Source organism: Ricinus communis, chromosome 7, assembly GCF_019578655.1.
Source record: "Ricinus communis isolate WT05 ecotype wild-type chromosome 7, ASM1957865v1, whole genome shotgun sequence".
NCBI classification, from domain to species: domain Eukaryota; kingdom Viridiplantae; phylum Streptophyta; class Magnoliopsida; order Malpighiales; family Euphorbiaceae; genus Ricinus; species Ricinus communis.
In genome coordinates this window covers 16,992,190-17,016,716 of record NC_063262.1, presented here as the reverse complement: position 1 = coordinate 17,016,716, position 24,527 = coordinate 16,992,190, and the positions used below count along the sequence as shown (strand labels likewise).

Genomic DNA, 24,527 nt, shown 5'->3' with positions numbered 1-24,527 from the left:
TGATGATAATAAGGAAGATGGTGCCTCCAATCAAAATTTTTGCCAAGAAAGGAGGGATGGGAATTTAGGATCCATTTAGCTAAGGATCCTTAGTTTTATAGTGAAAGGAGATCCAAAGGTCTATTTGGAATGAGAGAAGAAAGTTGAGCACGTGTTTGAATGTCATAACTTTATAGAAAACAAAAAGGTAAAACTTGCTTCTATTGAGTTTATTGACTATGATAGTGTTTGGTGGGATCAGTTAATTACAACTAGAAGGAGCAATGATGAGGATCCAATCTCATCATGAGGAGAGATGAAGAGAATCATGCGCAAATGGTTTGTTCCTTCACACTATTATAGGAAATTATACAATAAGCTTTAAAAGCTTGTACAAGGAACTAAGTCCGTGAAGGAATACTACCAAGAGATGGAGGTAGCAATGATCCGGGCCAACATTGATGAGAATAGGGAGGCAACGATGACAAGGTTTCTAAATAGACTCAATCGAGATATTGCTAATTTAGTTGAATTACAGCCTTATGTGGATATGGAAGATCTACTTCATGTCGCAATCAAGGTTGAAAAACAACTTCGGACTTCAGTTAAATGTAACTCTACCCTTAAATTTTCATATAAGTCTAATTGGACTAATCAAAAGGGTGGGAGTAGTTTTAGTGTCAACAAGCCGACATACAAAGATAAGACCACAGACGATAAGGGCAAAGGGAAGGCTAGTGGTTCAAGCTCAAAGATCTAATACTTCAAATGCAAAGGATATGGCCATAAGCAAGCTGAATGTCCTAATAAAAAGATTATAACAATCATGGATAATAGCTGTCACGACCCCATCTGTAGGCCCGTGACCGGCACTAGGGATTGGGTAGGCATAAGGCCACCGAATCCCGTAGTAAGCCTGGCACTCACTGACTTAAATAAATCTCAATCTCATTTTTCTGATGCCATGCAACCAAGGATGCATCTAAGTCAACTAGCATGGATCCACTAGCCTATGGAGGACCAATGACATGATCAAGGAGTAAGAAGTTCAAGCAAGCCTTAAATTCTTACTTGGAGGATGTTTTGAAGATGGCTAATGATGGTGCTTTTGATGCTTTTGGTGATGATAACAATGCCTTGAAGATAATGAACCGATCTTACCTGGGATCGCAAATCCCGAGTTTGTCTATGAAGAGCATATCTATTAATTGCTATTAATGAGCAAAGGGGGCAGAAGCTCAACTTCCATAAGGCGTGACCACGCCTTACATTATATAAGCTGCCTACAAAAAGAGCTTTGAATTTTTCAAGAAAACATTCGTAATGGACCCATTTTTAGTTAATTTACTCTATTTTTGGAAGCATTGGATAAAGAGAACTTCCTCCCATGAATTTAGGATTTTAATTAGGGTTAGATTACTCTTTATCTTATCCTTCCTTATAGGGATAAGATTAGCCACATATTAGGAGTCTTTTAGGGTTTGATTTTGATTCCTTATCTCTTAGTCCTTTTAGGGTTTAGAATCATTTCAAAGCTCTATAAATAGAGCTATGTATTTCGGCTAAAACAAGAAGATCAATATATATTTCTGAATAAAGTTTTATTTGAGTTGTTAACTCTTATTCCTTAAGGTGCTCCTTAAAGAATTTCTTGAGATTAAATTAACTTGTTTGATTTAGTTTCACATCTATATGTTTGATCAATCAATTAACTTTTTATTAGTTTCTTAGGTTGTTTGAACATTCTTCATCTATTTATAACTAAAGGGCTTAGTAGTTCTATTGCTAAGTTTGTTAGTTCCATAATCAATTGCAAACTTTCAAGTTAGATTTTGGGGCGACAAATTCGAACTTATTAGTAAGGGTGCTTCCTCTTAAATAGGGAGGCGTTTATCAGTTTGATTTTCTCACCATTACTTATCTTGGTGTTTGAACGTATCCGGTTCGAGTTCGTATCAGATGCCACAATTATCTTAACAATTAAATTTTATATAACTAATTCGGTCTACCAGAAGAATTTGGTGAGACTCGAAACTCAGAAAATTTACAACTGATACATCTACTATTACTACTGCGAAGAATCTAAGATTTTACAAATTAACATACCAAATCGAATACACCACCCGATGATGAAGGAGTCGGGTTACTAATTAAGAGTCGCGGGAAGACTAACAGTCACGAATCTGAAAAAAAGTAAAAATGAGACTGTCAGTCTCGAGAGTGAGTTAAAATCAAATAATCTAGAGACTATTGCAGTCTTCACAGAAAATATTAATTATTCAAATCAGTATATCAAACCCTGAACATAAATACAAATCATAATATAATCATACCATAATAAAAAAATAAATAAATAAAAATATATTTTTACTTTTACGGGACGAGTGGCTCAATAGAACCCTAACCCCAAATTCTAGTAGTCTTTCGGCTCTTTTAATCCAACAGGTCTGGCATCCAGAGAGCAAAGCTCGACCAGAGTCCTTACCTCCAGCCTGAACACTTGATTCCAACCAAGCCGGCGCCCAGATAGCATTGCTCGACCAGGGACCTTACCTGCGACAATTTACTCAAATCAGCCCAGAGAGCCATGCTCGACCAGGGCAAAACTCATAATAATCTTATTACCGGTCCATGATCATTATCGGGCGCACGCGGTCCTGATGTAACCCATCAGGTGGCATGTTCTACGAAAGCCACATTTTCCAAATCGCAATCATCACATTTAATAAATATCATTGTCTAATGAAATCATTCAACACATATCGAAATAAAGATTAAAAATTTAGGGTAAAGCAACGTGCAATTCATGTGGAAAAATAATAATATTTGTATTATTATAACGTTACTAATAATAATATTTATATTATTTTCAATAATTAATAATCAAGTGAAATTTATTTATATTGCAATACTAATAATTATATTAAGCATAAATTTCTAAAATAGCATATTAAATTCGGACTTAGCAATAGTGCAACAATTAAGTGACTTTAACTCACACATTTGACACGTTCCGCAGTTCGCTCCTATGCCTCGGGTGGAGCTGGCGGGAAGGCTGAATTATCTAGTAACAAAAGATATACAATTAATAGACATTCGTAAATTTTTCCTAAACTTAGACCTTAAAGTAGACTGTCTAAATTTAAATTAGACTCTAGGAATCTGCCAAAAATTCGGCAGAACCTCTCCTAAGTTACGGACATTTACCTCCGTAAAACGGGTGCAAAACCTGCCAGAAAAACACTACAAATATCCAATAATTCATACAACGGGAGTTGGGTGCCTAAGACTTTACTATCTTTCTCGACTCCGCCACACAGCACAAAAATCACCACTACGGCAGGAAGTCCGACAAACTATTATTTTTGACTCACAAATATCATCTAATACTCAACACAAATCAACAAGCATAAATTAAATCAAAGAATTCTAAAATTAATGGGCCAGAGAAAAATTACCGAGACGCTTGATCGCTCGGTGGACTCGCCCCCAGCTGCCGGAGTCCGATCGACCATCCGAATACACCATCGGACTCGAAACAATGCGCTGATGATGATCCCCGCTTCTGATTTTCTGATCCACCCCCCTGATCATCTGGAGAGATTTGCAGACGATCTCGGTCGTCGATTTGCAAACGGAGCCCGACCGCCACGAAACCGGTGCCATTGCGAAGCTTGAGTTGAGGAGAGTCGGAATACGTCCTCCGATCGTCCATCCTCCGCCGGAGTTCGCCGGAAAAGCTGAAAAACGCGGCTGCCACCTACTTTGCCGGAACTCCCTCCTCCGGCGACCAAAATTGACGTCGCCACCGCCAAAAGGTAGCTCTCTCCAAGGGGAGCCGATTGCCACCGAGATCGGCCGAAAAGGCCGGAACAACCTACGGAAGTTGCTGCCTCTCCTCGCGCGATTCCGCTGCCAGCTACCGCCACCTTCTACATCGTGCGCCGGCGAGGCCCGTGGACGCGAACATCGGCCACTGCGTGGCGTGAGCCACCCTCTTCTCCCCGATTTTTTTTTCTCTCTCCCCGACACCTCTCTTCTTTTTTCTTCTTCCTATATTGACAATTGTTCCCTCAACTTTTTCTTATTACAATTTAGCCCCACAACTTTTTTAATTACTTAAAATTTCGTCGAGCGAAATATCAATTTAACCCCTAAACTTTCCTTTAGCCTTTCAATTAAGCCTATAGCTAATTAATTTGGGTCAAACTAGAATATTGAAAATACATAATTTCATATATGCCCTGACCGACATATTTATTTACAAAAATATAAAACTTACAAATTTCCATTAAAACCCCATATTAATGAAATTATACTTTTAATCCTTATTCCAAAAGAAATTTCCAATTTAGTCCTAACACACAATTAAATTAAATAACCAATTTGCTAAGTATTTTCCAACTTAAAATTAAATACCACTAGCTAATTAAAATACCAATTTTCCCAAAATTCTTTTATAAAAACACCCTTTAAAAATTCTTCCATAATTCTCCAATATATATATATATATATATATATATATATATATATATATACATTTGGAAAAAATTTGAATAACTAAAAATATAATTTATTCCTCAAATAATTTACTTAATTAATTTCTTAAAGATCCAACTAATTGGGTATACAAAAATAACTCATTTAATTGTCTAATATTAAAATTTCTATTAAATCATTTCAAATTAAACCAAATAAAAATAAAGTAAAATTAATTTAAATAAAAACTTATTTATTAATTATGATTAATATAATCATTATTAAGGGAAAAATTCCAGGTATTACAATAGCGATATGATAAACGAAGGAGATGATAATGATTATGAGCCGATGTTGGATGATGACACATAAGACGAAGAGGATGCCAAATATGCTCGTGATGGTAAGCTCTTTTCTTTTGTGACTATGCATGCTTTAAGTGTAGAAGCCAAAGAGGAAGAGGTACAACGTGAAAATATATTTTATACTAGATGTAGAATTGCTAATAAGTTATGTAGTATGATTATAAATGGTGGAAGTTGTACTAATATTGTAAATGTTAGTTTAGTTGACAAACTTTGTAAGAAAACAACTAAACATCCTAAGCCCTACAGATTATATTTGTTGAATAATTGTGGTGACAGTAGGGTTACTAGGCAAGCATTAATTTCTTTCTTTGTAGGATGGTATAAGATCAAATTTTGTGGGATGTGATTCCTATGCAAGCTAGTCATATCTTGTTAGGACGTTCTTGACAGTTTGATTGAAAGGTTGTTCATGATGGTTTTACTAATCGCCATACCTTTATTTTTCAGAACAAAACTATTACTCCTAAATAGGTCTATGAAGACCAAATTCAATTACAAAGAAGTGAGAGTGCACGTGAAAAATAAAAAGGTGCACGAGAAAAATGAGTGTTGTGAGAAAAATAATGAGAGGTGTGCGAAAAGAGAGGATAAAGGAAAGTTTGAGTGTTTGCATAGTGATAGAAAAAGTGAGGCGCAAGAAAAATGAGAGTTTAGTGAAAAAATGAACAAAAGAGAGTTAAAAGACAATTTCTATGCCAAAGAGGATGATGTATAAAAGCCTACTTGGCTAAGCAAAGCATGCTTATAGTTTATTCCTAAAGGTGCCATGTTATCTTTTTCGAACTCCAAGCTTAAGGATCTGCCTCAAAGCATTAAGAATCTTTTGCCGGATTTTGAGGATGTGCTTCTAGAGGAGATTCCACATGGATTGGCTCCCATTAGAGGAATTGAGCATCATATATCAATTTCATATTTGGCATGCAAATACCTAATCGCCCTCATATCGGAGCAACTCGGAAGAAACCAAGGAATTACAACAGTAAGTGGAAGAGTTGTTTTCTAAAGGTTTGATTAAAGAGAGTATGAGCCTATATGTTGTATCTATTCCTTTGGTGCTCAAGAAAGATGGATCTTAGAGGATGTGCATCGACTGCGTGCCGTGAACAAGATTATGATAAAGTATCGCCATCCAATTCCTAGATTAGTGATGTGCGTAAAATACACACATCTAAATGGGGTTTTTAAGATTGATTTTATGGACATTTGGATGTGAATTGGTCCCAACACTCACCCTATGCGTCTGTTTGTGTGCATTAGGTCTAAAAGAAGTCAAAGGATGATAAAGGGAAGAATTGGAGCATAATTGGACGCCGAAGCTGCCAAAACAAGCTAAGTACGAGCATGAGAAAGCTGAACAGGGCCGTGTTGGTTTCAACACTGGCCGTGTTCCCAACACGGGAACCAACACGGCTGTGTTGGGTGCATCAAACATCAAAGAAAAAGTAGTTATTAGGGAGCATGGCCACAGAGAGTAACATGGCCAGGAACACCAAATCGTGTCCCCAACACGGCCAGGAACACGGCCGTGTTGGCGGCGACAGGGGGAATTAATTAAAAGAAAGAAGAGAGGAAAAAAAAAGAGAGCAGGGGAGAACGTCCCAAAACCCTAACTTTTCTCTCCCTAAGGGTTTTCTGAGCTGAAACCAAGGGAAAAGGAGACTTGGATAAGGGTTTCAATCAGATTCCTTTCAAAGATTGAAGATTGGGCGAGGTTCGTTGATTGGTTTTCAAATCGAGCAAGAGGAACAAGAATCGATTCAATTTGAGCAAGAGGAATTGGGGCTGTTTACTCTTATCCAAGGGTGTAATCGGGTTTTCTCTACCTTTACTCATTGTTGTAATTAAATTCTTGTGTATTTTGATAATGAACATGATTAGCTAGATTGATTAAATCCATTGGGATTTCTTTACTATGTTGGCTTAGTATTATATTGTTGGATTGTTTGGGTTAGTTTTGTATTCTTCTTGCTTTCAGTATTAATAAGATAATGCATTGTTCATGAGACATTGTGAATTGTGGTGTTTAGATTGCTTTGTGTGATTGAGAAGTCCATTTGGCAATTGGAATTTTGAATAGTAAGAACTGGTTAATAATTCCTTAGAGATAAGGATAATTAACTAGCCGGATTAAGAATTAACAAAGCTTAATAGAGGCGGATTAAAGCTTAATGCTAATTTAAGAATCAATCGTTAGGAAGAGATTCCAACTTTAGGTTATTAGGTTTAGGAATTCGGTTATCTCTAGAGAGAAACCGAATTCGGTTAAGAATTCATCTACGGATAGCATAATTAGACTCACCAATCCTTTATCTTTTGTTTGATTGCCAACTAGTTTAGGTTCCCTTTGGGTTTGCTTTCTTGTCTTGGTTATTTTAATTATCAATTACTCCTGCATCTCCCTTAGAATTTAGCTTGTAGCTATTAGTTAGTTTAGAAATTATTCATCACTTATTTTAGGTTAATATAACAAAGAACAAAGGAGTAACTCTGGGCTTTCACTTTCCCAAGGAATACGACCTTGATACTCGTCATTAGTGCTAGATTGCATCGATAGGTACACTGCCTTAGATTGTAGCTAACACAAGTAGCACACATCAAGTTTTTGGCGCTATTGCCGGGGAATGTTTGAAAACTAGACTGAAAGTTGCTATTTGTTGATTTAACCATTTTTTTATTATTTTATTTTATTGTTTTTATTATTATTTATTTTCTTTTATTTATACTTATTTATTTAGTTAATTTTATGATTCGGATAGTGGATGATAAAGAGGTTCAATGCTAAACCCTTTGTATGACACGTTGGAAAATGGGATTAGGAACCAAGAGAGTGCTAAAAATTGGGATACCCGTGCATCTTTAGAAGCTCGAGTGGAATCGTTTTGCAGGGCTACCGATCAACTCTCCACTCCTATCCTTTCATCTCAAGTTTTTTATGAATTTTGTTGTGGTTTACATTTGAGTAATGATTATCCATTATATAATGATGTTGCTCATTGTTCTTATAACTATGAACATGTGAATTATACGGGAAGTTAGAAAAATGACTCGTATGGAAGTACCTACAATCAAGAGTTGAGCATTCATTCACCCTTTGGATGGAGCTTAGATGGCCAAGAATCACCAGAATTCAACAGCCTAATCTTGCACCATCAACTCAAGGTGAAGAGTTAGTGTCAGAGGAGCTGATGATAAGGTTTATTGCAAGTCTTGAGGATAGATTCCAACAAACAGAGAGGATACTTGAAGATCAACAAGCCTCGATTAACAACATAGAGCATCAAGTAGGCTTAATCTTCAAGTTACTAGCTGAAGAGCAATTGGGAACTCCATCAAACGCTACTGAATCCGAGGAGCATTTGAGTGCCATCACTTTGCGTTCAAGTGAGAATTTTTCTGGTTTATCTACTATGTTTGACGATGATGCTTCTGTGCAGGACGATTTCTTGAACATGGAGATGGAACCAGAAAAGGAAGAGGCGGACATAATTCCTCTGAAAGACTTTCCACAAGTCCCTTCGATGATGGAAGATGAGCACGAGTTATCCAATGAAGAAGTCTTGGAGAAGCTCGAGTTTCTTCTAGCAAGTGAACCAAGCCAGGGACTGAAGAAAACCATCGACACTCCTGAAGAAATTGCACAATCATCGATCCTTCCAATTTTTGAAACTTCAGCTTTCAAATTGGAAGAGCCCCTAGAGCATCATGACTACGTTCAATTATATGAGGAGCGAGTTTTGCCCATCATACTGGCAGCTTGCTTGACATTCGGGAAGAGGAAGACGATTATCCCTTTAAGCGGATACTTGAAGCCATTTGCTTGGAAGAAGGATGGATGGTCGTCAATCCCCACCATTTGCTTTTTACCATGAGTCCAGCTAAGAAGACTCATCACATCAAAAAGAAGCGCTTTTGGGAGGCACCCCAATTTTTATCTTCAATCTCTAATATTTTAACCTTTAGTTTTGAAATATTTAATTTTTTTTTTCAGTTTCAATTTTAAGTATTTATTTTATTATTTGCAGCCACTCCTCTACCACAGACTAGCCAACGCCTTGATATACCTGTTGATGCAGCTCTTTTCACTCCGGAGCTATAGTCAGGGCAGTATTAGTTCTTTTTCCTTTTTGATTTCTTATATTTTGTACACTGGGGACAGTGTGTCCTTCAAGTGTGGGGTGGGTGATATTTATCCCATCTTAGTTATTTGTTTATTCCTTGTGCAACGTTTTGTAAAATTTTGAAAATTTTTCACTTTGTTTCGATGCTTTTACTGTTGACTTGCTTTTGGAAATCCTGTTTATGTCCATGTGATCGAGTAAAATCGATAGTGTTGAGTCTTGAGGAAGAATGTAAGATAATTAGTTTGAGTTTTGTACTAAGTTGCTTTGGTTTATCTAATTCTGTTTTGATGATTTTTGTTTGGAACCTACTCAAAAGCACATTTGTGAGAAATTGAGCCTAAATTGTAAGCATACACTTTATATGCTTATATTTATTTCTTGCTGAGAGTGCCAATTACTGTCTTTACTTTTAGAACTTGCTCGGTAATGCTTATGAGGGCCACAAGGAGAGTTTAACACTTTGGTATGATAGAGGCACTTAGGTTTTTCATTCTAGCCAAATAGCCTTCATTCGTTTATTGATTCTGTAGATAACCCCTTCTTTTATCATTTTTTTATCATATTCCATTATCACTTAGTTTTATTCTGCTTTGGCTTATGATTTTGCACATGAGTTGTTTTTATTGGGAATTTTTTCTCGGGAATAGTGTGGAATCTTATAACAGCTTTCTTCAATCCAAAAGAAATTCACTCTATTATGTGAATGTTCTTCCCTTATGAAAAAAAAAAGAAAAAAAAAGAAAAAGGAAAAGAAATAGAAGAATAAGAGGGAAAGGTGATGAAAAGAAAGAAAGTAAGTGAGCTAAACATTTTGACTTGATTCCTATTTCCCACCTTAGACTATTGTCCATTGTTTACCCCTTGTAATCATTGGGACTTGTGTGCATGTCATGTATTTCATTGCAGAACACTATAGGTTCAACTCTGACCAAATTTACCTACTCCTACCTAATCCCCATTACAACCCTTATAAAGACCTCTTGACATGGTTGTTGACTCTCCATAAGTGGTAGGAGTATGATTTAAGAGCAAGCATATAGTAAGTAAGGCATTAGTTGATGTATTGAGCGATTAAACACTACCCTTTAAACACTTTGAGTGATTTAGAGTGAATCTGGTGAGGAGTTGGTTCTGAATAATTTTGTTGAGACAGTACTTTGAGAATTATTGGCATCTTGGTTGTGATACTTGAATTGATTGCTTCGTTTCTTTTTATTTGACTTACGCTTGTTAAGGATGTGTGCAGGAGCTCTCTAGCTTGTCTGTCAGTTTAAGTGTTGTTCCTTGGTGGTTTATTTTCCTTATTTTACTTTTGATTGCTTGAGGACAAGCCATGAGCTAAGTGTGGGTTTATTTGATGTGTATAAAATACACACATCTAAATGGGGTTTTTAAGATTGATTTTATGGACATTTGGATGTGAATTGGTCCCAACACTCACCCTATGCGTCTGTTTGTGTGCATTAGGTCCAAGAGAAGTCAAAGGATGATAAAGGGAAGAATTGAAGCATAATTGGACGCCGAAGCTGCCGAAACAAGCTAAGTACGAGCATGAGGAAGCTGAACATGGCCATGTTAGTTTCAACACTGGCCGTGTTCCCAACACGGGCACCAACACAGCCGTGCTGGGTGCATCAAACATCAAAGAAAAAGTAGTTCTTAGGGAGCACGGCCATAAAGAGTAACACGGCTAGGAAAACCAAACCGTGTCCACAACACGGCCAGGAACATGGCCGTGTTGGCGGCGACAGGGGGAATTAATTAAAAGAATGAATAGAGGAAGAAAAAAGAGAGCGGGGGAGAACGTCCCAAAACCCTAACTTTTCTCTCCCTAAAGGTTTTATGAGCTGAAACTAAGGGAAAAGGAGACTTGGATCAAGGTTTCAATTGGATTCCCTTCAAAGATTGAAGATTGGGCGAGGTTCTTTGATTGGTTTTCAAATCGAGCAAGAGGAACAAGAATTGATTCAATTTGAGTAAGAGGAATTGGGGCTGTTTACTCTCATCCAAGGGTGTAATCGGGTTTTCTCTACCTTTACTCATTGTTGTAATTGAATTCTTGTGTATTTTGATAATGAACATGATTAGCTAGATTGATTAAATCCATTGGGATTTCTTTACTATGTTGGCTTAGTATTATATTGTTGGATTGTTTGGGTTAGTTTTATATTCTTCTTGCTTTCAGTATTAATAAGATAATGCATTGTTCATGAGATGTTGTGAATTATGGTGTTTAGATTGCTTTGTGTGATTGAGAAGTCCATTTGGCAATTGGAATTTTGAATAGCAAGAACTGGTTAATAATCGCTTAGAGATAAGGATAATTAACTAGCCAGATTAAGAATTAACAAAGCTTAATAGAGGCGAATTAAAGCTTAATGCTAATTTAAGAATCAATCGTTAGGAAGAGATTCAAACTTTAGGTTATTAGGTTTAGGAATTCGGTTATTTCGAGAGAGAAACCGAATTCGGTTAAGAATTCATCCACGGGTAGCATAATTAGACTCACCAATCCTTTATTTTTTGTTTGATTGCCAACTAGTTTAGGTTTCCTTTGGGTTTGCTTTCTTGTCTTGGTTATTTTAGTTATCAATTACTCCTGCATCTCCCTTAGAATTTAGCTTGTAGCTATTAGTTAGTTTAGAAATTATTCATCACTCATTTTAGGTTAATATAACAAAGAACAAAGGAGTAACTCTGGGCTTTCACTTTCCCGAGGAATACGACCTTGATACTCGCCATTAGTGCTAGACTGCATCGATAGGTACACTGCCTTAGATTGTAGCTAACACAAGTAGCACACATCAATTAGATGATATTTCAAAAGAATTACATGGTGCTAAAATCTTTTCTAAATTTGATCTTAAGTCTGAATATCGTCAAATATGCATGAAATTAGGGGATGAAGGAAAAACTACCTTTAAGACTAAGTATGGTTTGTATGAGTGGCTAGTGATGCCTTTTGGGCTAACTAATGCCTCTAGTACCTTTATGAGACTCATTAACCTTGTTTTGCATCCTTTTATTGGCAAGTTTGTTTGTGTATTTTGATGAAATATTAATCTCTAGCAATTCCATGCATGAGCATTTATAGCATCTTAGGACTTTATTTGATGTCTTGCAAAGAGAAAAGCTTTATGCTAAACTCAACAAGTGTGACTTTTGCACTTCTAAGGTAATTTTTCTTAGATTTGTTGTTAGTACTAAGGGGATTGAGGTGGATAAAGAAAAGGTATAGGCTATTGCTTATTAGCCAACACCTACGAGTATGAGTGAGGTGAGATCTTTTCATGGCCTAGCTAGCTTTTATAAGAGATTTGTGAGAGATTTCTCTACCCTTGCTGCCCCTTTAACTAAGGTTATTAAGAAGCATGCAGGTTTTAAATAGGGGAAGCACAATATAGGGTATTTTAGGTTTTGAACGATAAATTGATTAATGCTCCTTTACTTGCTTTGCTTAATTTTGATTCTATGCTTGAGATTGAATGTGATGCTTATAGTATTGGAATTGGAGTTGTGTTGATGCAAAAGGGTAGGCCAATTGCCTATTCTATTGAACAGCTTAGTAGTACAAGCTTAAAATATCGTACCTATGATAAGGAGATGTTTGCATTGGTGCGGGCGTTGGAGACATGGCAGTATTATTTATTGCTCAAGGAGTTCATAATTCATATTGATAATGAGAGCTTGAAGTATTTGAAGGGTCAAAATAAATTGAACAAAAAGCATACAACTTGGAGTTCATTTATAGAGACTTTTCCTTAATTAACACTTAATTCTAAATTGATTGGATTTGAATTACTTAAAGAACATTATCTTGATGATCCTGATTTTGGAAGTGTGTATGATTCATGCAAGGATGGAACTTTTGATAAATATTATAGACATATTGGCTACTTGTTTAAGGATAATTGATTATGTGTGCCTAATTGTTTTATGCGTAGATTATCTTTAAAAGAATCCCATGAGGGAGGATTAATGGGGCATTTTGGTGTTGCTAAGATTTTAGATATGTTACATGAGCAATTTTATTGGACGAAAATGTGTGTTGATATTGAGAAATATTATGCTAATTGTGTTGTTTATTTGTGTGTTAGGTCGAAAAGCAAGCCCCATGGATTGTATATGCCATTGCATGTTCCTATTTCACCTTAGATTGATGTTTCTATGGATTTTATCTTAGGATTGTTAAGGTCTAAGCATGGTAATGATAAGTTTAATGAAATGACACACTTTATTGCAAGTTATAAAATTGATGATGCATCACATATTGCTGATTTATTCTTTAGAGAAATAATATGTTTGCATGGCATGCCTAATACTATTGTTAGTGATAGGAATGCAAAATTCTTGTCCTATTATTAGAAGATGTTATGGACCAAGTTAGGTATTAAACTATTATTTTCTACTACTTTTCACCCTCAGTGGATGGTCAAACCGAAGTGGTTAATATGACTTCAAGACAATTATTGCATGCTATTATCAAGAAGAATATCAAGTCTTAGGAAGATTTCTTGCCTTATGTAGAGTTTGCATATAATGGGAGTGCATTCATCTACTTATTGTAGCCCTTTCGAAGTTGTTTATGGATTTAATCCACTAACCCCTTTGGATTTATTACCTTTACCATTACAAGAGCATGCTAACTTGACTGGCTCCAAGAAGGCCAAATATATTAGGCAACTTCATGATAAGGTAAGACGGGAAATTGAGAAGAGAAATGAGCAAATTGCTCGTTATTACAATAAAGGATGAAAAAGAGTTGTGTTTCAACCTAGTGATTGGGTGTGGTTGCATATGCGCAAGGAGAGGTTTCCTCTTCAAAAGCGCTCTAAGTTGCAAGCAAGAGGATATGGATTAGTGATAATGCTGACAAACTTAACTTTCCAAGTGAATATAATATTACAACCTCTGATTTATCTCTTTTGGATTTTGAAGGTGCTAATCCGAGGACGAATTCACTTGAGGAAGGAGAGAATGATAGAAATCCTAATGCTCCTATAAACCAATCCAAGCTAGATCCTTTATTTATGGGGAGTGGTCCAATCACAAGAGCAAGAGCCAAGAAGGCTAAGGATGCAATGACCTTATTTGCTCAAGCTTTAGTGACAATTCACATTGTTAAAAAACAAGCCTTAAATAAGCCCAATGAGCCAGATTGTATTTTGATGATTCAAGTAAATGAGAATGGGCTTCAAGAAGCTTGACTCATTATTTTTCTTTTAGGCCGAAACTACTATGTTTAGCTTCTTATGTATTTCGGCCATTGAGTGTCTTACTACCTTAAACTATATTTCTTTGGACCTTTTTTGTTATTTGTTGAGTTGGGCCTTAGTTAAGGCTTAGTAAGTTTTGTTTAGAGTGGGTCGCCCCTTGTATATATCCCACACTCTTTAGTTATTTTAAACTCTAAAGTATTCACTATAAATACTTAAGGGTTATCATCTTGTAAGACTTTAACTTTGATTATAATTTGATGCTTGAGAGTGTTCTCTTTCTAAGTTCTTACGAGGACTTATTGTTTTGAAAATTGCAACTTTGTTGATGGTTTATTGATAGCTAAGGGTTCCTTCAATAAATTGTTGTGAGTTCTTAGTTGCGTATCCTTTAATTTGTTCTTAGTAGATCCTTAAAATGGATTAATATTGGTTCTATTCAATAGATTGTCTAGTGTTATATCACTATTTTGAATATTTGGTAATTAATTTCACATATTTTGGTATCTATTTAATATATATTCGACATCTGAAACCGATATCTAAAATTATCTTATAGTATTTATTTCATACTTTCACATTCATTTCATATATTTGATATTTTAGTATATAATATATATATATATATATATATATATATATATATATATATATATATAATTAGTTAGAAAGTTTTATATTAAATAAATTTAGGATAATTAGTATGTACATATTATTTGAAATTATCTTTTAGTATCTATTTTGTATTTTTAGTATCAATTTCACATATTTCAGTATTTATTTAGTGTATATGTGGTATCAACTATTATCTGAAACTGATATATGAAATTATTTTTATATTTTATATTTTTGGTGTCTTTTTAATATATATTTGTATTACTAGCACCCATTTTGGATTTAGATATCGAGCGAATTACGAAAAACCGAATGATGAAAGTTAATATCTTTCTCGAGTCTCGGAGATTGAGAAGGGTGAATCCGAGAGAAGGATGGGAATAGTTAGACTTAAAATTACTTTTCTAAAATCAATTTGAACCCAATTGATAGAAAAAAAAAATTTGAGGGAACGATAATTTTTACAAGTTTAAGGACTAAATTGTCAAAAATTTTACTCCTTAGACCAATTGGCTCTATTCACGGCTGAATCAACTCTATATAGAGCCAACCGGCTAAGCATAGAGCTGAATCGGCTCTATGCATGGCCGATTGGCTCTACACAGGCTGATTGGCTATTTTTTTAAATTTTCACCCGCTTTGTGTATTTTCGACCTAAAATGTAAAAAAATTGGTAAAAATAAGTTTCTAAAAAGTATTTAAGATAATTGGAATTTTTAAGTACTTGTTGATAATTTTTGAAATTAAAAGAATAAATCTTTTTTATTTGATATTAATCTAATAAAGGGAAAGGATAATCACAACCTATTTTCTTAATAATTTAATAATTATCAACATTCACTAGGATTTCCTAACCCTACTCCTATGAATAGAAGAGTATGACCTAGATCTAGAATTAGCGACATTCATTAAGCAACAAAGCTAAGCATAAAAATTTACATCAATATATACAAAGAGGAAACTCTTAGCAAGCAACTAAGAAACAACTTCCAAGTTAGGAAACTCATTGAAGAACGATAAAAACTTTTCTTAAACCCAAAAAAGGCAAAGCTGGATTCTCATCCCATCTTTGATTCAACAACTTGCTTATCTCCTGAGACTCACAGAATGACGACTAACGGTGACAACTTGAGGGTTTCCCTATATCAGCATCATCAACATCTCTTTTTCTTTTGCTTCTATTTTTTTTTAATCTACGAAAATATACTAGGAATTTTTTTCTAATAATTATTCTACATAACTCACATGATTAGAGTAAGATTTCTTTTTCTACTAAATATGTTGATTTTATTGGATTTTGAATCTAATAATAAGATACCTAAGGTTTTGAACATGATTTGATTATATTTTGAATATGACTAGATAATTAGGTTATATTTTCTTTTTTATTAATTACACATGTCCTAACCTAATTTTTTCTCTTTATGCATGTAATAAATTGGTTATGGGTGCAAAAGTCGAGGAAAAAAATGCAAGAAGCCCCTCCAAGCCTCTAGAACCAATCGTCTTCAACTTGAGCCGATCGAGTTTCTAAATAATTAGGCTATTTTTTGAATTTTTTTTATGTATTTTGGCAATTTTTTGCACCTTAACTTAGTTTTAGGGTTTTACTTGTGTTTCCTTTTAGTTGTAGATGGATTAAAATAGTTATATTTACTTCCTGCTCCTTTATTTTTGTTTTTATTTATGATGGATACCAAATATATGCTGTATGATTGCCTAATTAAAACTGGACAGATAAACTTAGACCTTAAAATCAGACTTGGCATGGAAACTATAGTCTATTAGCTTAATTAAGATGGTACTTGGGTTTTATCATCTTAATTAGGTTAAATTGGCTATATTAGATTTAGGATCATTAAATTGAGTCTCTTCATAAAGAGTAGTTAATTTGGCTTAAAGGCTGAAAGCTAAAGCATAACTTGTAATTAGACTAGACTAGGTGGACCTTATATATAATTAATTAACAAATTAGATTAATAACTTTGAGTATGGGTTGGGATTTAATAATGGCCATGTGCTCCCCGTGTGGAAGAAATAGACAAATTTCAGCACTACGCATATTTGATCGCATTAGCTTTAGTGCAGTTTTTTGTAATTTTACAAGTCCAAAATTGAAAAGTGATCTTCATCAACTCTGTAGAGGACTTCCTAAGCTAAAATTATTATGATGGCTCAACTCCATATTAGGTTGCTAAGGATAAGAAAATTTGGATAGAAGTTAGAGGTTATGCAGTCCGTTTCTATTTAGGTCAGTCTCAGTGTTTGGACCTTATCAAGAGCTAAAGAGATCTGATTGAAGTGATTCAAAATTCTAAAATGAACTACTCTTCAATAGCTACAACTTTAATGTAGAACATAAGCCTAAATTTGATTTTTACGATACCTTAAAATAGCCTGAAATATAAGAAATGGAAAGAAAAACATATTCAAGCTAGGAAAAACTAAGGATGTTACATGGCCACTGATAATTGCATCGTTGTGCCTGGGCTGTGAGAGCTCTGGTGCCATAAAGAAACTTTTAGGGTTATTTTAAGGGAGTTCTATCATTTTATTTATTTCTAGAGAGAGAAACACTTAGATATTTCATTTTCCTTTTATTTTAAGAATTTTGATTGGTCATTTCTCAAGAAAGATTATCAATTCCTTCATTATTTTCCAACATTGAAGATTTTCATCTTTACTCTTACATGAATAGTTTGAGATCTTCTTTCCACAATTATTATTTCTCTATTATAATGTTTAGAAACTAATTTTTTTATTATTTGGGTTTTGATGAATTTTAAATTATTTTGTATGAATTGATTCAAAATTAATGCAATAAATTTTCTTTTATGAGTTGTTTTATTTCTTTAATTATTTAATTATATATTTTAATTAATAAATCCATGTATTTATTGAGGTTTGTTTATATGCCATTAGTTTGTTTTCTCTTTTAAGAATGTGAGGTTTCCGTTCCAATGTTCCTCTGACGTGCTAATAGTCTGACTCAATATTATCAACCAATTATTACTTGGACATGTAAAAATTGACTAGCTCTTTTGGCGGGTAGTTTAAATGGGGATTGATTTTTTATTTATTTATTTTTTTTTTTGCAGTCTAAATTTTCTTTAGGTAGTAGGAGTTTTGCAATGGAACCTTTAAGCTTCGATGCCATATTAAACAAATTAACTTTATGTGCTTTTGATAATCTAATACGATGGATAATGTTTAAGTTGTCTATAAACTCATAAAATTTGTATCAGAATGAATTAAATTAAAATTAATTTATTGAAATATATTTATTAAATTAAACTTGGATTTATAAATAGTATAAAATTTAAAAAATTGGTCTATAATTTAGCGTTTTTATATATTTGAGAGATAAATATATTTTTATATTAAAAGAGTAACATTTAGTTTATTTTTTAAGGATTTTTAAATATATATTTTATTTTTCTCATTCACATTGTTGAATCTAGAGATTTTTTTCAAAAATTCAAAATTTACTTTTTATATATATTTATTTGCTGAGAATGACTTTTTTTAATGTTGAAACAATTCTTAAACCAATCTTATTGGTCGGTTTCTTGTGTTACTTGATATATGCAAATTGTTTTTTGGTATTTTATTTATTTTTTAATGTTTTTGTGTGTTATTCTTGGTTATATTTGAAGAAATAAGATGGGGTATTTTTGTAAATAAAATTCAATGTTAGGACATTTTTGTTATTAAGAATTTTTTGTGGATAGTTTTGTAAATATTAAATGTGTTTTTGATATTTATGAGAAATTTCCTTTTTTTTTTTTTACAATAGTAGCTAGCAGAGTGCTTAGTTTTGAACATTCACAAGTCTCTTTTTTGGGAGGATTTTAACCAGCCATCTTTTGGTGCATCTGCTCTGGGCATTCACTAATGCTACTTCTCAATAACTGGAAGACTATTAGGTTACTCTAGTTAGGCGATCAGCTAATGTGGTCCCTCAGCACCGCATGCTTGTAATATTGTAGACTTCTGTTTCCGGGTTTGGAATAAGTCCGAACTCTCTGTTTTCTCTGTTCTTGCTCTTCATGTAAAAATGTTCTTTAATGGTTAATGCAAGTTAATTTCCCAAAAAATAAAAAATGTAATGCGTATAATATCCACATTTTAATGCTTAGGCTTCAAACAAAAAATACTTGTGAGGGTCAGATTGATCAGATGAAATGGTAGTGAACAAGTGTAAGTTATCCTAAAAAGAAATCAACATGACAGAAATTCTTGATGTTTAATCTACAAGTATATGCCCGCCAAGTATGAATGATCTACCACTTAATATTCAGGATGATTATAAGAGATTAAGACACAAAGAATAGATCAAATATATGTCGAGCATCACAAGATTATCGATGTTTAAAATATTATTGTCCTGATAACTTATGAGCTCTATTCTATGAAGTTCACCTCTATCATGCAGTATGTTTATGCGCTGCTGCAAAACAAACTGTTTCATTACATCTTTAATTTGAATGGGAGTATGTTGACAATAGAAAGCTTAAGCCCACCATGGTGCATCTCCAGTTCTGAAATCTGTTTCTACCCATGGGACAAAGACCACCTTCCCATCATCAATGTCAGCATGGGCCAACGCTAGTGACTGTACAGATAAGAAGAATTAATTTGGTTATCTCTAACATACAAAAATTTAAAAACAGTTCTACTAGTAGTAGGTGCATTCAATACTATTACATACAAGACTTATTGGTATTGAAGTGAGCATTAGGGTGCATAGGAGGATTCATCATTGGATACTGAAGCAACTCTTAACTGTAATGACTACTAAAGTGAATTTTAAAGGTGTGATCCTGGTGCTCCAGCATGTAAGTAGAAGGAAAATCCTTGTTTATGGGGATGCACTTTTCACAATTATTGTTCTCCCAACAAACAGCTCTTCATATTTGAATTTCCCCATGAAGCACACTACAATAATGTGTGCTTGCTTACTTCCACAAATGATTGTCAAGTACTAGGAAAATGTAGGACAGGGACCAATGGATCATCAGGATCGAGCGTCTGGTACGGTGACATTTCTGGGGGTGACGATAGTTTGTGAACAATCTGAATGTCTAGAAATGCAACTCAATGAGATCAATTGGTTAGGTCTAGATTAATTTTGAACTAATAGGGGAAAGGGTATTAAGACTAATGGTCATTGGGATCAAGAGTGAGAAACCACGATAGTATTTTCGAGGGTCTAATAACATAAATACACGGGTAAATTACATTGACAGTCACCAAATTTTATATTTTTGTACTAAAAAGGTATCAAACTTTTGATTGATAACTAAATAGTTACTGAACTTTAATTTTAATAACACCGATATGTTTTTCCAGCGAGTGTAAAATAAATTATATAGGTAGTTAACGAACTTTCCACTTTGTGATAAAAAAATACTAAAATCTTAATTTTAAAAGATACTTGGGCAGTATTTTTTTGGTACAAATTGCAAAGTTTGGTGATCATCCATATAATTTACTCTCTAAGTGTGTCGGAGAAATTTATTGGTGTTATTAGAATTAATGTTTAGAACCAATTAGTAACAAATTAAAGGTTTAATATTATTTTATTATAAAATGTAAAATTCAATAACCGCCAATATAATTTACCCACAAATACACTATTAAAGATAATCTTTAGCTTTATATTAAATATAAATACTACAACTAATAGATGAATGACAATTACATACCGTTTCACATTTTTTATGTTGAATGACTAACACATGCTCACTTATTCAAAACTCATAAATATGTGTCATTCATTATAGATTTGGTATTAGACAAGAGTTTTCCCACTACTAATAAATAAAATATAAAGGTTATTCAATAAGGTAGTTTTCCAAAGGGCTACAAGTACACAAAATAGTCAGCATTATATGGGATTTATCAACTAGGCACAACAGATAACTGGGTGTAATTTTCTCATTAATTAACTATGTAGCATATTGTGCCTAGAGTTCTTTCAAGTTCTTTTGAAGTGTATTATGATAAATTAAAACATGAAACAGAAATAGAGAAGTCCCGTTCGTACCAGTGGAGCAGGTCCTCTAACAACTCTTCCTTGGTCGTTGTACTGGGATCCATGGCAGGGGCAGATGAACTTATTCTCAGCAGCATTCCAAGGAACAACACACCCAAGGTGTGTGCAGACTGCATTAATTCCATATGTTGCGAGAGTTCTATCTTTCTCCACCACAAGGTAAGTTGGGTCTCCCTGAAATCCATAAAAGAACTCAAATTATTCTGAGTAATACATATCAAATTCCTCGAATATGTCCTCGAGCAACATACAATTATGCCACTGATACATGTTGCCTTTAACTAGCCAGATGGAAATGATTGTTCTTCTTATGATATTAAAAATAAACGTCTTCAAAGTGATTCAAAATGAATTTGTTGGAAAATCAGATAGAGGAAAGTTTTCATAAACACAAATTAAATCCTAAGAGCAACATAATTATCAATATCTCCCCGATGGTAAGTGAATGGCTTATGGAATCAATCATTCCTAAGAATATGAAAGCCACATGCAATTTTTATGAATAACAATCAATGGAGCTCTCAGCACCTTTAATCCTTGAGTAAGAGTGCGGTCTCCAGGGCCATGAGTCTTAAGCCACAGTTCTGCAATGACATCATTTCCAACAGCATCCTTGGCAACGGTACCGCCTCCAGCACCACCAGTCCTGTTGAAGGTTTCCCATTAAGATGAAGGAAAATAAAATTTGTAGTAAGCCAAAAAACGAAAGAACGGTAGCTTTCATTTAATCACAATGAAGATTAATCATCAACCAATAAACTTTGGATATTTAACACTGGAATAATCATAATTCCAATTTTCTATTCAAATTAAGTCCGAGCCCAAATTAGCCAATGAAAAGTTTATGGAGTGCCATTTACAAGTGCACTTACCCAGGAGGAGCGAAGAAGGAGGCATAAGGAACCAGCATAAAACCAGTAGGAAGGGAAATAGCACCCAGAAGAAGAAGATTCATGAGCTGCCTTTTACCCATGTCAGGAACTCTATCAGCAGGGATACTTGTAGCCTGGCATGTAAGTTTCATTGCTCTGTCCTTTGTCACCATGTGGGTTCTTGTTGGTCTCAGAAACACAGCATGTGTAGGAGAGAACATTCCACTTTTGCCAGAGCATAGCTAAGGAAAACAAAGAAGCGCACACACACACATCCGTAATTGAAACCGAAGAAGATGAAAACTCAGAAATTCTTGAATAATGGAGTTTACCTGTGAGGTAGTTGGAGGGGAGAGAGTAGAGGAAGCCATTGATAGATGGGAGAATTCTTGAACAAGAAATTAACTTATGCTATGTTTTGGAGGTGATGATGATATTATGGAGAGTAGGGATAATATGGTTAAGGAACAACGGCCACAACTGTAATAGATAAGGCACATTAGCCTTCTATGATGCCACATAGCCACATATTTGAGATCATTTCGTGCGCTCTCTCTCTCTCTCTCTCTCTCTCTCACTGCAATAGTGTTTTTCCGTTCTTCGGGCCTTAGTTTTCAATCCATAAGTTGAAGTTCTTAGTTGTGACCCAAAGGCCTTAAAATATAAATTCACATTACTTCAGCAATATAAATTCTGTTCGAATAAAATTTAGGGGAAATTACACTATATACTGTTTTTTCTTTGAAAATATAGCATGTATACTGTAGTTTTATTTTTATTTTATCTCTATTTCTATTTTACTTTGTTTGATTTTTTTCATTTTATTTATACCGTAATTTTTTTATGATATTGCATCTCTTTTGACACTTCCATAATCATTTATTTTTCTTCTTTTTCTTCTTTTTTTTTATTTCTTCTTCTTTATTACGCTTTAACAATACCAAAGAAGAATATCAAAACTCTTTTCTTTATCATCATCAGATGTGTTGCGCGAAGCTTCAACAAATATCAAAAATTGAAGAAATATTTAAATCAATATTAAGAAGAAAGATAATTTAATAACTCCAAAGCTCATATTAAAAATATATAATTATAAAGCAACAAGCATTAGTGATGGAGAGGTATGGGTATTTGGTTGGCAAAGGCTCTCACAATTTTTATGAGTTGTATCTTCTTTGATATTAAGTTCTTGTTATCTAATTTGGTTTGATTTGAAGAAATAATTAAAAAATAGTTTAATCTTAAAATTATTTGATCTTGATTTGTGTCAATGGTTTTATTGATATTTGATTCAAAATTTATATTGTGGTATTGTTGAATAAAATATGAATACAAATATTGAAAAACTGAATAGTTTTTTGGATGTCTTAAAATGAATAAAATGGTAACTTATGACTTCAAATTCTCTTGTCTTCCAACTGTTTGTTAATATGTTTGAACCATAAAATAGTTTATTATTAATTCTCTCTTCCTTTTTCTTTTTTACAGAAATATAGACAAATTTTGAGTCCGATTTTTTTAAAGTTTTTAGTTTTTGATATGTTATTTGTGCACATCAAAAAGATTTTTTTTTTCCTTTTTCGAGACACTGTAAGTGTTGAATTGGCTTAAAATGTATTTTACTACCTATGTTACCTATGTATGAACAAACAATGAAATAACTACTGGAGTTGGTTAATAAATTGAATTAAATGGAATTATGGTCTACACTTACGATGTTTGATAATATGCTTATTTTAAAAAATTAGTAAAATTTGTTGAATAATGGCTAAACTTATAGGTGCATAGATACCAAAGATACAAGTTGAAACTAAAGACCAATTTCGAATACTATTTATATACTATATGTATACCAAATATATATGAAACATATATTAAAAGCTGTAAAATGTATAGTATTTATTATAACTTTTCCTTATATTTTTCTAAAGATATAAATATAATGAGTATATTATATATAAGGAAAATATATTAAAATAAATTGAATGTATTCCATTATTTTGAATAAATACTGATATTATATCTTTGCTACTAAAAAAATTAAATCTCAGAATATAAATATTATTAAAAAAATTAAATTTTTGATTTAAAGTTACCTATCATATACCTAATATATAGCTAACATATACATTTTATGCCCAATATATAATAAAATAAGTATAATGTATAGTATTTTCTAAGAGTGTACCTTTTTTATAAATATATAATCTATATGAATTAAAATAGTTACAGATACCAAATATAAATTTAATTTATATCATATTTTGTTGAGCATATACCATTTGTTGCTATCTTTGGCCTTTTTAAAGGTATAAATATTTTAAAAATATACTATAAATATATACAACAGATACTAAAATAAATATAATGTATACCAATTTTTAGAGTTTATCTTTTTATTTTTTTTACATATATATATTAAAATATTTTGAATATCAAATATATACTTAATGTATTTCATATTTTGTCGAATGGATCTCATTTGCTTCTACTTTTGTATTATATTATGTTATAAGTATATAAAATATTTAATAATTTTATAAAAACATATAATAATAATATAATTATCATAATAGTATTTCTTAATTTCTAATAATCACGAGAGTTATTATATAAATTTAAACTAAATAAATTAATTAAAACTGATATTATTGTTATTGAGAAACATAATTTTTAAAATCAAAAGATTTAAAATTAAAAACTTGAAATTTTGGATTAATATATATCCAGCATATACTTAATATTTACTTTTTACTGTACATTTATAAAAAAAGTTCTTTTTATGATGATTTTTAAATTCTTTTTAAACAAATGTAATT

General features: G+C 33.1%; 1 protein-coding gene across 1 annotated transcript; it reads right to left on the bottom strand.

Annotated features, from left to right (window-relative positions):
* Window positions 1-19,094: 19,094 nt before the first annotated feature.
* On the bottom strand, window positions 19,095-22,319 carry LOC8287590 (cytochrome b6-f complex iron-sulfur subunit, chloroplastic). Its single transcript, XM_002513200.4, has 5 exons — window positions 22,041-22,319; window positions 21,709-21,950; window positions 21,365-21,482; window positions 20,828-21,010; window positions 19,095-19,393 (listed from the first exon to the last, which is right to left on the bottom strand). The coding sequence occupies exons 1-5, from the start codon at window positions 22,077-22,079 to the stop codon at window positions 19,292-19,294; spliced, it is 684 nt and encodes a 227-aa protein (XP_002513246.2). The 5' UTR covers window positions 22,080-22,319; the 3' UTR covers window positions 19,095-19,291.
* Between the last annotated feature and the right edge of the window lie 2,208 nt (window positions 22,320-24,527).